Consider the following 15239-nt stretch of genomic DNA (forward strand, 5'->3'; position numbering starts at 1 on the left):
TCTAGAGCAGCTAAATCCACGTGTAGACCATTCGATAAAGCATCGTCGATTACTTGAGCTAGGGAAGCAAAATATGTCCCGGTTCCCCTGCCTTTGAGAAAAGCATGCTGTCTTTCGTCCAACTTGTCCTGCAGCGCGGTTATAAGGCGCCTATTCACCATACGTTCCATGATTTTACATGCGCAACTGGTTAGCGCAATCGGGCGATAGTCGCTTGGGTCACTTGAACCTGTTTTGTGTTTTGGTATAGGGACTATTAAACTATGCGTCCATCTAGTTGGGAATACTCCGGTTGTCCAGACGTGGTTAAAACTTTCAAGGAGAGATATTTTGACCTGGAGAGGAAGACGCTTAAAGAATATGTAGCTTAGTTCATCCGGTCCTGCAGACTTTCCTTTGGCAGAGTCGAGGGCAAAAAACAGCTCTTCAATTGTAAAAGGTACATTGAAGTCGCGTTTGTTGTTATCGTCGGGAGTTACAGGATTGACTATCGGTAATGTGTTCTTATTCTTTTGGGCGGCTAAGAAGCTTGGTGAATACAGCGCGCATGATGAGATTTTCTCGAAATATTCGCCAAAACTGTTGGCTACAAAGCTAGAATCTCGTGAAACGGTGCCATTTTTCCGGATTGCAATACCATGTGATCTTCTTTTGCCACTCAAAGCATTCACTCTTCGCCACATTTCAGTGGTGGATTGACTACTATCGAAACCTTCAAGAAATTCTTCCCAAGAGTCATTTTTCGCTTTTCGGATTATGTTTCTACATTCGTTTCGCCGTTGTTGGTATTCTTGGTTGATCTGGTTCCAATCTGGGTGATCCTTGGGGGTTCGCTTGCGTCTACGGAGAGATTTTCTGCGAGCTTTCACTGCCGCTTTCGTAACGTCGTTCCACCAATGCAACGCTTTCTTCCCTGGTTTGCTGCTTCTCCTTGGAATATTGGCCTTTGCTGCATCAAGGATTAGTTCTCCCAATACCTCAGGATCATAGGTTGTGTTAGGTTCCACTAAGTCCTGAATATCCCGCTCGTAGTTCTCCCAGTTTCCTTCGTCGAGACGCCATCGTGGCCGTCTTGTTGTTTCTGGCAATAGATCTGAGGTGTGAATTTCGATTGGGTGATGATCACTGCCCATCAGATCAGTGTGGATATTCCACCTCAAGAACTTAATTATTTCGCTGGAAGCCAGCGAAACATCGATGCAAGATTGATAATCCCCACGTGAAAAGGTTGCGTTTCCGTCGTTCAGCACTATGAGGTCGTTTTTTTCAGCTACTTCTAGTATTGCCGCCCCTCTTTTGTCAGTTTTTGATGAGCCCCACGCGTAATGGTGGCTATTAAAGTTACCTAGCAGTAGATATGGTTTTTCGAGTTGATCGAGCAGCTGTTGCAGAAGAAGTTCTATATTTCCGGTTCCATTTTGCTGAAGATACAATGAAACAATTGTATGTGGAAAGGGAAGTTCTACTCTGACTGCCAGTGCGGTGAGAGTGGTGTCGAGTTTAACCAGTTTATGTGGGATTGATCGGTTTACAGCTATCGCAGTATTTTGGAAGAGAGTTGATCCCGTTTTTATGTACCATATATACTGTCCTTGTAGAAGTCGGTTAAAGGCACAGCCATCTGAATCTCTGCAGTGAAGCTCTTGTAGTACCAGAGTATGCGGCGGGTTTACGTGCGTTAGTAGTTGTAGATCGCTGAGATTATTTAGTAGACCATTGATATTCCACTGTAACGCGAGCCGGGTCACTGTACCAAAGCTGTCCGATGTAGTAGACACCGAACGGTTCGGTGTCTGTGGAGGTGGACATCGTTCGATTCTTTGTGGGGTATCTTCGGGTATTGATCTGTATGTGGTTGTAGCACTTGAAAATGTGGGCCGGTCTATTGTAGCACTGCTGGAATGAGGCATCTGCTGAACTTGAAGCATTTGATCATAGGCCACGGAATCGGATACTACATATGACGGTAGTGGTGGTCTACTATTGCGCAACCTTGTTGCCGCGAGTTGAGTTGGTTGAGACTGGTCGAGTTCGCTGGTTGAAAGATCGGGTACTACGGGGATCCTGAGTCGGCTGGGTGATTCGTGGTTACCGATTCGATTTGTCCAGCTCCCTCCACAAGTGGCCAGGGTGGGAACTGAAAGAAATTGTGAGGCTGCATACGTTGTTGTTCCGGTTGTATGGTTGAATGTACTTGCCTGAGATATCAGGCCCCCCACACCTACTGCCTCCAGAGGGTCACACACATATTGCTGAATGTTTTTCCCTGTCGGGGTCAGTGTGGGGCAAGGCCTAGGGTTTCCGAAACCCATGGAACGTTCGCTGATTCGGTTGCAATTTGTGTTGATATCGGGGTTTGCGTTTGTTCTTGGTTTAGTAGTTCGTTGGCTTCTTCGGTTGCTGTCTTCAAAGGCCGCACTGAGGGATTTCCCATCTACGGGTTGGGGTATGACGTCCCGGACAGGTCCTCCACTCAGATGCGCTTCCGCTTGTGGAAGTGGGAGGGGTACTACACTTTCCCCGCTCCCAAACCTTTCCTCACTGATGGTACTGTTACTTGGTATAGGAGATTCTGCATTTTGGATGGTGATCTGGTTAGATGTGCTGGTTAATGCGGTTGGATTTGGATGCATTTGTGTCTTGAAGAACCTGGGCGAAAGCCTTGTCTCTTGGTGATATAGGTTCGCCATCCGTAATATCTACGATTTCTCCATCATCTTCTTCGATGTATTCTATCATTGCTTCCAGTTCCAGGTTTGTCGCAGCGGGTTTCATGGTTTTTTTGGGAGGTGATCCAGGTCCTTCAGAGGAGTCGTGGGTCGTAGTTTTGATGCCTGGTTTGGGTTGCGGTCGTGGACCATACTGTGAAACGGGTGATGGTAGAGCTGCAGCGTTTGCCTGCTTATTGGTCGGAGGTGTGTGCTGCGACTGTAATCCCTCTGCATTTTCCTCGAAGCATTCCGTTTGAGAACTTTTCAGTGATGTGGTGAGTTCCGATTGTAGAGCATCTACCTTTCGCTCAAGGGATTCCATCTGCGTAGATTTCGCCTTAAGTTCTTCGAAGAGTTTCAGTATCATTTCGTCCTTCTTTTTGTTGTCTTCAAGTAATTTGGAAATGGTTTCGTCCTTTCTTTTGCTTTCGGCCATTAGTTCTTCAAATTTCGTGACATCTAATCGGGATTGGGAGGCGACCTGTGCGTATGAGCCATGTCCTTCTTCGATCCGTCTCCTGGCTTCTGGGTACGATAGATTTGCGTCCACCTTCAGTTTGACAATTGCGGTTTCCTTTTGATACACCGGACATTTTCTGTTTCCAGGGCGGTGTCCACCTTGACAGCTGCAGCAGTAAGCCGGAGCTTGGCAGTTTTCTCCATCGTGTTCATCGGAGCAGTTGTTACATCGGATCGGGCCTCTGCATCGCAGTTTGGGATGACCGTATTGGAAGCAAGCGTAGCACAGAAGCGGGTTTGGATAAAACGGACGAGTTTCAACATACAGAAGTCCAATTTTTACGTGGCTAGGGTATGTGGTTTGATTGAACGTTAAGATTAGGATTGGAGTGTTGATTACATTGCCGTTATCGTTCCGCGTGATTCTTTTGACATGCGATACATTTTGGCTGCGCAGTTTTTCGAGCGCTTCTGCCTCCGAGTAGCGCATGGCGTCAAACGAGAAAATTACACATTTGCTCGTATTAAGCCGTGGATGTGGGATGATCGTGATTTCAGTTCCATCGAGAAGAGTGGTTGTGTTCAATAACTTGGTCACGTGTGCTTGATTCCGAATTCGGAGGATGTAGCGCGCGCCACGGTCCTCGCTTTTGGCTGATTCAATCGCTTTATCTCCTACTACCGATTCAATACTCATTCCTATCAGAACCGGGTCTGCCGGTAGAGCGGCTCCATCTTTGCCGGTCATAAGCAATATCGTTAGCCTTCCGAATTCATTCTGTGGGTCCATGAAACTAGGATATCTTGGACCCAGGGACCCTCCGGGGTCGCCCCCGTAGGGAGATTTCATTGCGTCTGTCCTATCTGCTATGCTATTGGCATTCCTTTCACTCGGTATTCGAGGAAATGATGGGTAACAGTCACCTGTTACCTACCCCAAATTTGGATTCAGATAATGGACAATTTTAGCCGTTTTTCCCCACTGTCCAGTTGATCAATCGGTGTTGTTTTTATTTCTGCGTGCACTACCTAATACAGCGACGGTCACTCACAACTTTTGCGCTCACGGCTCGAACGTGTAGTTGTAGCACTATCAACACTATTACGGTAGTAGAAAAAGTTGTTCGGTATCGATGATACTGGAACAATGGATGCTGTCTGTTCCCTTATTTGGAAATTTGTGAGCCGATTCTGCGGCCACAAAGTAATGTGTTTAATTGACTATTCCAACCGAAGCGAGGGAAAAACTGTCCGTAGTCAATTTATCTACACGTCCGGTTGGCGTTGGTATTATTCGCGCAACGAAACACCAGTAATAAGGTAAATATCGAAGGTGAAAATTCGCGACGTATTTACGCGGTGTATTATTCACGCATACTGTTGAAATTGGTTGATCAAAACGCAAGATATTTGAATTTTATTAAATTCCATATTTTAAAAAGTTATAAAACTTGATATTGAGCTAAAACTCAAAATCTAACTTTAAATTTTTTGAAGCACGGTTTCGAAATCAGCGCTAAATTATGCTTTAAACATTTTGGTCGTTGACAGAAGTTCACGATTCGTTTGATTTTGTAAACTAGTGTTATTAACCCACGAGCAGTCACTTCTTCGACCACCTTTACCGACTTGTACCACAAGCGTTTATTTTTAATGGTGCGTGTACTAAGTGCACGATGCAACCGCTCTCGGGTTAACGGTTTCTGTCTAGAGTTATCCATGATGAAAAATTTATCAAGAAATCTGTAGATACATTTCTAAATTACCTATTATAAAAAAAAAACCTGAAAGCGCTGAGATGGTCATCAAAATGTTGCATGGGTTGGGCCAAACTACATTCTGGAAAATTCGCGTTATTATTCTACACTAATAACAATCATCAGCTTACCGAGTTCTAAAAATTCAGAAAACTAGTTGAATCAACAATTCAGTCGTTCATGCGTTTTCGGTCAAATCAAATCGGCAAGCGACCTCACCTAAATTTGTCATTTCATGCTTAAAGTGTGCCATCCTCGCGTTTCCCCGGACTCTAATTTTGGCACTCTGGTGCTGATTGACGAAGTGGAATTGAATGATCTGGCAATTATCTAACTAATTATTGCTAATTCGGTGGCACGCGGTACCCGTCACCTTCCCTCGTACCAAAGAGCTAAAAATAATCGAAACTCTCTTTCTCCTCACCACACAGTGGCCGTCACCATGAAATCCGATCACATTCCAACGATCGCGGGAGGACCTTTGAATGGAACCTACCAGTACTCGCAGCTGCACTTCCACTGGGGCGACAACGACACCTTCGGCAGCGAGGACATGATCGACAATCACATGTAGGTTTCCGGATATTTTTTTTTGTTTTATATTAAAATTTCTTATTTCGATCACAGCTTCCCCATGGAACTACACGTGGTGTTCTTCAAGCAGGAGTACAAAAACGCCAAAACGGCTCTGGAGCACTCGGACGGTCTGACGGTGTTGGCCTTCTTCTACGAGGTGTCAGAAAAGGCCAACCCACTTTATGAGGAATTTGTAACGCTGCTGGGAAACATCACCAATGCTCACAAATCAACCACTTTCACCAGCCCACCGTCGTTGAAGGATCTTATTGCCCACGATACGCTACACTACTACACCTACGACGGATCGCTAACGACTCCTCCGTGCAGCGAAGTGGTCACGTGGATCGATTTCAAGGAACCGATTCTGCTGTCACATTCGCAGGTAATTTTTAAATTTTCACAATATGTACGTAAGATAAGACAACTCTGACAAAAACAAACCATGACCTTTTCAATGCCAGTCATTGCGATCGTTTTAATAAAACACGTGAGAATGCAGCAAACGTGGAGGAAAAATTTTAATGGCATTACTTATATCAAGGGATTTATTTTTAATCTCTCAATCTTGCGAATACATACAGCGCGAAATGGTATTGCCGTATCGTATTGCAGATCAACCACCTTTGTAGCGCAAGCCTAGTGCGATTGTTACGTTGAAGGTGTAAGTGAATCAGAAAAATGGAAAATTCTCCGCGTGGAACCGCGATTAGAGAAGTATGTATATAGCCTGCATAGACTCCACCTTTGTCTATGTGATTTGCAGCTCAATCAAACAAAGGAGAACAAAGCTATAGTACAGGGGGTTGCCAAAATAAATGAGATAGAAAGTCTCACAAAAAAAGTTCAAAATGCTGTAAATTTTCATAGAGTGCATCAAAAATTCTCATATTTTGACTGTTTGTCAACCTATTATATGTGTAATTTGAGCTCGATTGATAAATCTTTCGTGCAGCTAGAACCGTTCTCGTAAAACACTATTCACAGACAGCTAGTTTTTTAACTGCCGTATCTCCGAAACCAGTGAATCGAATTTAATAAAATTTTGAGCCTTTACTAACCTAGTAGTAGTTAAGTGATTTCTTCAAAGGGTATCTTCCGAGTAATTCCTCCAAATTGCTTGAAGATAATTCCACCCAAAAATTCCTCTGAGGACTTCTTACAAATATTTCCCTAGAAACATCCAGGAATCCCTAAAAATGTTTCTCTTGAGATTAGGAGACAACGGAACAATTCCTCAAAGAATTTTTAATCAGCAGTGCTTCCGGAAGTCCTTCCAGTTCCTTTGGAAGTTCCTCTTTAAATTTTTCTGTAGTTTTTTTTTTTTTCATGAACTTCTTTAGGACTTTGCTTGGTTCATTCAGTAACTCCTCCGATAGTTTCCTCATTTTTTTTTGACAATCTGGAACAATTCCTTTAGTGTTGTCAGGAGTTCCTCTCAAATTTCCTCTGTATTCTTCCGGAAGTTTTTCCAGGAATCTTTTCCAAGAATCTCATGCTGGAGAAATTGTGCTACTTAAGAACCACCAGTGAGATTTTCTCGTAGGAAGCAACCAGGAGGTAATAATGAGTATATCATCGAAATATTTCTAAGGCAGAGTTAGCCTAAGCCAAAAATATGTTGTTTATGAGTTTTCGCTCCTAAGAAAAAGCATAGTCAACGTGTGTGAATCGACAAAAAAAAATTGACTCTACAATGATTTTCTAATTTTTTGAATAATTTTTGATCGTGTCAAATTTGTTTTTAAATTATTTTTAATATCCCAATTGAGGCAGAGACTAGGAATGTCAATTTTTGGTGCCTCCGTACGTTAAAATACATCACTTTTATGGCATTGAAAATGGCTGCTCCTAAAAATAAGAAAGCCACCTATGTGAATAATTTTTGTACTCTCACACGTGCAAAACAAAATCGCTGTGATATTCAGGCTTCCAGGGATTCCATCAGACATTCCTCCGTGTAATTGAAGTTTCAAAGGGTTCCTTTAAAAACTCGTTTGCGTTGTCTTCACAATTTCTTCTAGATATTTCTTTAGAAATTCCTCGAAGGATTTCTTTGGAAACTATTTCCCCAGGAGTTGCTCTAAGTATTTTTTTTTTTCAAAAATGTAAAAGGAATTCCATTAGATATTCATCCAATAATTTCTCAAAGGTTCATTTTAGAAAATCTTGCGGAATTGTTTCTGAAATTCTTCCATGAAATCAATCAAACATACTGCAGGGTTTAAACAGCTACGCAGTATTCAATACGAATTATTGTTTACCCGACGTTTCAACTCTGAGGTTTTATGTCATCTTCAGGGGTAACTAATTGTTTGTTTTTGGTCTTATGTTTCGTCTAACTATAACTATCATGTTGTTGGTACATGACAATTTTCGTTTGTCTAGTTTAGCGGACTGTACGCAATTGGTGCAATCTACTTTTGAAGACTGCGTAAACGTTTAAATCCTGCAGTATTTTTTCAGATTTTTTCCAAAAACCTCCACAAATATCTAGAAAGATTCATTTAGAAATGCATGCTCTGATTTCTTCAAAAAATCTACCATTGATTTCTATCTAAAGTTATGCAGATACTTTTTTGAAAAATCCTCCTGTGATTTCTTTACAAAGTCTTCCATGAAATTTTCATAAATTTCTACTAGTATTGCTTCTAATTTCTCTGAGAATTGCTTCAAGAGCTACGCCAGAGATTTCTACAAAAAAATCCACAGAATGTTTATAGATTCCTCTAAAGTTCCCTAAAGATTCATCCGGAAATGGAGAACTGAAGACTGGAGTTCTTAAAAGCCTTTACATGTTTTCCTGCCAGTAACTGCTCCATGGATCTTCTCGGAAAATACTTCCAGCGATTTTAGAAAATTTAAATTCCAAATTCCTTTATAAATTCTTACAACTTCTTTGGAACTTCTTCCAAGGTTTCCTTCGTAAGTTTTTTAAGGATCCGTTAAGATAAATCCAAAGGGATTCATTAGATAATCTTCCTGGGATTCATAAAAAATCATCAAATTTCTTAATACAAATAATTTTAAGGATTTCTTCAGAAATTTCTCCAGAGATTTCTTTTGAAAATTTTCCGTGGATCCCTTCCAAAATAGCGTTTTGTTGGATTACTTCAGGAATTCATTATTAAAACCTATTAAATATTCTTCAAAAAAATATCCAGGGAATCTTTACGAAATTTCTCCAGGGCTTCCTGTGTACGCCATTTAAAATTTCTTCAGAAATTTCACCAAGGAAGTTTTCCATGGCTTTTTTCTGAAACTTCTCCTGGGGAGGAGCGAACCTGGTGTGATGGTTAGAACACTTGACTATCACGCCGAGGACCTGGGACCGAATCCCACTTCCGACAAACTCGCAAAATGTGAGTTCTTCTTTCGGAAGGGAAGTAAAGCGTGAGTCCCGAGATGAACTAGCCCAGGGCTAAAAATCTCGTTAATACAGATAAAAAAAAACTTCTCCTGGAATTACTTCATATTAAAAGAACGTGTGTCCTTTATAAAATCCATATCAGAAGATTTTCCAGGGGCATAGAAGTTTTGTAATTCTTTGATGTTGAGATTTTCAGGTAAAAGGTTGTTCATCTCTCCACGGTCAGAATTTTTCAAAGATTGTTTCAGAGGTTTTTTTGGTCAGCGTTTTTTTTATAAAACATTCCGGTTATTGGTGACAAATTTTTAGTAGAAAGCATAGATTGTCAATTAGCAGACTTATTGAGAGATGAGTTTGTGAAAAAATGGTGGTGGGATTAGAACCCAAATTGTTACTTGCTATGTGGTTAAGTTGGTTAAAGCGCCGGTCTAAGGAATACGGAATCATGGGTTCGAATCCCAGCAGAAAGCGATTTTTTTTTTTTGAAAATTCATCTTTCAATTTGTCAATTAGCAACATTGTGCGACCTTTAATTATTTACTAGTTTATCCAGTATGTTGCAGACATACCAGCAAATCAAGTTAAATGCCAGTAAAGGCCAATATGTAACATTTATTCCTGTGGTTCCTTCAGAAACTCCTGCAGAAATTTCTTTGGGAATTTCTCCAGGGTTTCCGTTTCAAATATCCGCGAGAATGTCTCCACGAATTACTTCATGGATTCATCCAGAAAGCCAAGCAAACATTCCTCCAGGTATTTTGCTATTATTTCTTTTAGTTATATAATCAAGAGTTCCTCCAGAGATTCCTGTAGAAATTTATAAAGAAATTATTTCTGGAGTTCCAGTGGTATTATTCCGTATAATTTACCAGAAATTCCTCCAGCATTTCTTCCAATGCTCTAGAATTTTTTTCGTTTATTCAGACATTTCTACTGAAATTCTATTAGAAATTTAAAATCTATTTTTCAGCTTTTTCAACTTCTTCGTCTTCTTCTTCTTCTTCTTCTTCTTCTTCTTCTTCTTCTTCTTCTTCTTCTTCTTCTTCTTCTTCTTCTTCTTCTTATTCTTCTTCTTATTCTTCTTCTTATTCTTCTTCTTATTCTTCTTATTCTTCCTCTTCTTTTTCTTAGAGTAACGTCCCCACTAGTAAAAAAAATCTGCTTCTCAACTACATTGCGCTATGGGCACTTCCACAGTTATTAACTGAGAGCTTCCTCTGTCAATGACCATCTTGCATGTGTATGTCATGTGGCAGGCACGAAGAAACTGTATGCCCAAGAAAGTCAAGGAACGAAATCTTCCTGGACTGACCGGGAATCGAACCCATCACCCTCAGGATGGTCATCCTGAAGGTCGTGCCATTACAGCTGTGGCTATGTCGGTCCACGGATTGCTACAGAATTTTCTATAGAAAATCCTCCGGCTACTCTAGTGACGCATTTCTGTAGAAACTCTTCTAAAGTTTCTCAATAAATTCTCTTGAAGTTCCAGCAAGTGTAATCCAAGTATTTATTCTGGGATTTTCCAAGATTCCTTCAAAAATTTCACTTGAATACCTTTAAAAATCCCTTCAGGGATTCTTTATGAATTATTTCTTAAATTTTTTCAGTGATTTTGTCAGAAAATATCTCCCGGGATTCTTTCAGTCTTTTGAGGATTTTATTGGGAATTATATCAAACGATTTCTTCTTAAGGTCTTACATGGATTGTTTTCATATAATTCACATTTTAAAAATCCTACGCAAATCCATTCTAAAGTTTTTTTTTTTAATTCCTTCAGAGATTCCTGTAAAAATATCTACAACGGGTATTTATTTAAATTCTCTTACGATTCCGTCAGAAATATCTCCTGGGACTCCTTTAAATATGTTTGCAGTCGTTTTTCCATAAATTTGCATAACAATCAGGGAGCGCCTATAAATGACGTAGCATTTTTTGGCCGATTTTTGACTCCCTCCTCCCCCCTCGTAGCATATTTTCCCTTACCTAATATGTGTGGTAAAGTGTCTTTAATAAATATTAATTATAATAATACCTAATATGCACATGGCTCGTCACACGATCCCAGACTCCCCCTCCCCCCTTAAAAGCTGCGTCATTTATGGACGGTCCCTTACTGGAGGAATTTTTAATTTCTGAAGGAATCCTCTGAAAGAACTCTGGAAGATACTTGCCGAGATCCTTCGGAGAAATTTTGGAAACGAAAAACCCAATGCAATTTCTGAAGTAATCTCTGGAGGAATTACTGGAATAATCCTCCGAAAGAATTCTTAAAAATATTTCTCTTTTGGAGGAGTCTCCGAGGAAATTCCTGTAATGATTTGTCCTGGACGCTCTTGAGGAGTTTCCAAAGGAATTCTTAGTGAAATTTCTTAAGCAATACCTGAAAGAATTCCTGGAGATACATCAGATGAAAAGTTTCGCGGAGTTTCTTGTACAATTTTTCAAGATATGAGAGGAAGTCCTCCTAAAATGTTTGTAATCCAAAGTCCTGAAGGATTCCTCAACGATTTACTGAGAAAATTTCTGAAGGTAACGGTTTTTCGAAGTAATCTCTTAAGGAATACCTGGAAGTATAGAAGAATTCTCTACAGGTACACCTAGAATTATTTCTTAAAGACATGTTTGAGCAGTGCCAAGGAATAAAGCTCCGAAAAAACTTCAGTAGGATCGCCGATTAAATGTCTGATAGGATACCTTAAAATGGTCTCAATAAATCCCTAAATGAAATTATGAAGCAATCCTTTGAGGAATATCTGGAGAAAGTTTTGGAGAAATCCTTGGAGAAACTTCCAGAAGCTTGAGAGTTTTTTTTGGAGAAATTTCTGGAGAAATGCCCAGAATAATTCGTGGAGGAATTTTAGAAGAACTGCTGAGAAAATGTCTGGAGTAATTATTGATGGAACCCCAGGAGAATATATGGAGGAATACCTGAAAGAACCGCTGGAGGAATTTCAGAAAAAAATCTGGAAGAATTCCTGCAAAAAAACTGAAACTGGAATTCTTGAAAAAATCTCTGAAGGAACTTCAGCAAAAATCTCTAGAAAGACCTTGCTAGAATTTCAATATGTAATTCTGCAAGAAACTGTGAACAAAATTCTGCCGAAATGACACTTTTTTAAGAATCTCTGGAGGAATTTCTTGGGAAACCTCTAGACAATGCCAACAAGAATTTCGCGAGAAATTCCTGGAGAAATCCCTGCGAAAAATTGCTTAATGAATTTGTAATGAATCCTTGAAAGAATTCAGAAATTTCTGAAGTAACCTTTGGAAGAATTTCATGAAAATCCCTGGAAAAAATCCTGAAGAAACCAATAGACTAGTTCCAATAAGATTTTTTTCTAAATTTTCTTTTGAAATCACAAGAAAAATTCTTGGAGAAGTTCCTGAAATAATCTCTGTATGAATTTTTCGACAAGGAAATGCATAGACAGTTTTTCTTCCTTAAATAAGTCACTTCCCAAGTAACAATTTGATGCTGTACACACGTTTCTCCAACTATTTTAAATCAGTCTTCATTTCAACAAAAGCTGAGCACAAGAGGTACAATCCTTTATTCAGCTCCTTAACATCTAATGTTGGTGATTTTATTCAACCTTTAGCTGACTTGAGGTTCATTGGAAGGCTTATTTAAGGCCTAATATGCGCTTAATCAATAATCTATTAAACTTAATAATTGTGTAAAAATAAAATAAAAACACTTTCGTTAGCCTGTTTTTACCATTAGCTGCGTCTATTTCTAGGAATGTATAGATTAATCTGTGGGAAACTGGGAATTGAACTCGGACCTTCTGATTTATAGTCACTCACCTTAACGCCTACACCACACGCAATAATATACATATCCTTGTAAACAAGAGCATTACTTGTTGTGTCTGAATAGTCAAGAACATAAGTTGAACTAAGTCTGTATTGGCTGAAGAAGCGATGTGGACTTCATGAAAACCATGCTTGGGTCAGCTGTCAAAAATTATTTGATTAAAGGTTGAACAACAGATGATTAATTCTGCATGTTGAGGTATGTTTTAGAGCTGGTTACCCAGATGAATAGTATTCTATTTACTTTGATATTCACATTCAGCCATCTATGCATTGCTGATTAAAGAGGTTGAACAAGCCATACTTCAGACCAATATACAGCTGTCACTGTGTTCAGCCATTGACACCATTAATCAACTATTGTTCAGCTAATACTATCACTGTTCAGCATTCATTGTTACTTGGGTTGTCAAAATGTCAGCGAAGTGCATTGAAATAGAGAGGTGTATCAATTCCATATTGTGCTTTTTGAGTACATCGGAACTTCAAAAAAGCATGCCCTGATAAAAGTTTGTCGGAAAGTAATTCGTTAGGGATCCAGGGATTTCTTAAGGGTTTTCCCGAGGGATTTATCTGTCAGTTACTCCGTGAATTCCTTCTGGGATTGATTCAGGAGTTTCTACTGGGATTCCTGGAGCAGTTATTGCTGTGCTTCAGAAATCCCTCTTGTCATTTCTCCAGAGCCTCTTCTCACGATATTTCTACGAATTCCTCCAAAGGTTTTTTTTTTCTAAAGATTCTTTAAAGAACTACTCCAGATATTTCCAGGAATTCTTCGAGGGTTTTTTTCAGGAAGGGTTTCTCTACGGATTTTATTCCTTCAGGGAATTCCAGGTCGAATTTCTCCAGAAATTCCTCAAGGTTTACCCCCAGGAATTCCTGCTGTGAATGCTTCAGGAATTTAGGCTGGGATTCTTGAAATGACTTATGCTAGAATTAACTCCAGAAATATCTACGCAACTTCTATAAAAATTCCTTCGATGATTTTTCTAGAAGTTATCCCAAGGATTCCTCTAGGATTTCCCCCATGATTTTTTTTCTGTTATTCTTCCAGGAATATTTACAGGAATCCTGGATTTTTTTTCAGGAATTTCTCCGGAAACTCCTTTGGGGATTTTTCCTAAAATAACTGAAATTTCAGAACTCCTAGTTTCATTCATAAATGATAGTTCTTACTCTTTTTAAGCTGTTTGAGCCACTCTTACGTTAAACCTTCCACTATAAATACGTATCCATCCACAACAGATCTCATAAATCACAGCGCCAAGAATCACACGAGCAGAGAGCACCGTAATTTACAAATGCATATGATCCATTAAGCCTTGTTTTTTAAAACATTTCTCCCTTTTCTCATTTTCACTTTCAACCGAACCACACCGATGACGATAAAAAACCCCGTCCACGCTGCATGGGTTCAACGACAACCAGATTGAGGCATTCCGCGCACTTGACGACGAGGAAGGTCACCCATTGACCCACAATTTCCGTCCGATTCAGCCACTTGGCGATCGGGTGGTGCTCTACAATACGGATGAAATTGTGAAGGATGTTGACCTGGGAGGAGCGGAGCCGCCACCAAGTGAAGTGGAACAGAATGCCATCGATGAGCCGAAGAAGGAGCACACTAGCAGCAGTAGAAAGAATGGCAAGGGCAGTGGAGCCGTTGCTCCGATCTCGATGGGAGTCAGCTGGTTGGTGCTGGCCACCGCCGCCGCCCTGGCCATGGTTGTAGGTTCCTACGATTGAAAGCTAGAGCGATAGAATGTCTCCTCAAATCAAGGTTTCTACCTATATAGAATAAAAGTAAATGAAATTGACGTGAAATTATAGAGCTGAGTGTAAATACTGATGTTGATCATCGGAAGGTAAACAAATTCGCAAAACTCGACTATCCAATCTGTTATTCAGTATTTCGATGTAGATTTCAAATGTAATCACCTATTTAATAGGCGTGAATCAAACACAGGGAGAGATTAATTCAACTAACTCAGATCATTTCGTCCTCATTGCAAATTTATTCGGAAATATTAGAAACAAAATCTCAATGAAATTTACTGACAAATGCGCCTCATAAGATACTAAAACTAGTGAAACGTATTAAAACTAAAATCTAACTTATTGTGAGCTAATAGTGTATTACGCGTATGAGACAATGACAGCACCAAAAACATGAGAAGCTAAGCAGCTAGATGTAAGAAGAATCCAAATAAAAAGACTTGTGATCCCAAATATTCTATATTGATTTATCACTTCCCCAAGTCTTCAGAACTTCTAACTTTTAACTTCTAACTTCTAAATCGGTTTGGAAATTACAACCTACCTTCCCGGTAAACAGTAGATTCATATATTTGGCAACTCAACCCAACCGTTGCTATCTTGATTGCTATCACCTTAAACATCAATTTCTTGAGGTTTGTGCTAACGTAAGAACCTCGACACTACACAAAACACGCGGCGCGAGACAGGACACAATACTTAAAGTTCTTACAAAAAATTAAAAAAGGGTTTAATTTACCTTTTAAATCGACCGGTTTCGAGCTCGACGT

The 15239-nt window shown here is 39.8% G+C and overlaps 2 protein-coding genes across 8 annotated transcripts in view; both read left to right on the forward strand.

Annotated features, from left to right (window-relative positions):
• LOC109419671 (carbonic anhydrase 1) overlaps positions 1–14922 on the forward strand; it is a 111928-nt gene extending 97006 nt beyond the window's left edge. For all 7 annotated transcript variants that reach the window (XM_062853872.1, XM_029870060.2, XM_062853873.1 and 4 more), the window contains exons 5-7: positions 5359–5497; positions 5555–5888; positions 14122–14922. In XM_062853872.1, the coding sequence (XP_062709856.1) occupies positions 5359–5497; positions 5555–5888; positions 14122–14439 (791 nt within the window). In that variant the 3' untranslated portion in view covers positions 14440–14922. The remainder of the gene's footprint in view (positions 1–5358; positions 5498–5554; positions 5889–14121) is intronic.
• Positions 1–15239, forward strand: part of LOC134288589 (uncharacterized protein DDB_G0283357-like) — a 498750-nt gene that overhangs the window by 286916 nt on the left and 196595 nt on the right. The window lies entirely within an intron of this gene.

Source organism: Aedes albopictus, chromosome 2, assembly GCF_035046485.1.
Source record: "Aedes albopictus strain Foshan chromosome 2, AalbF5, whole genome shotgun sequence".
Taxonomy (NCBI): domain Eukaryota; kingdom Metazoa; phylum Arthropoda; class Insecta; order Diptera; family Culicidae; genus Aedes; species Aedes albopictus.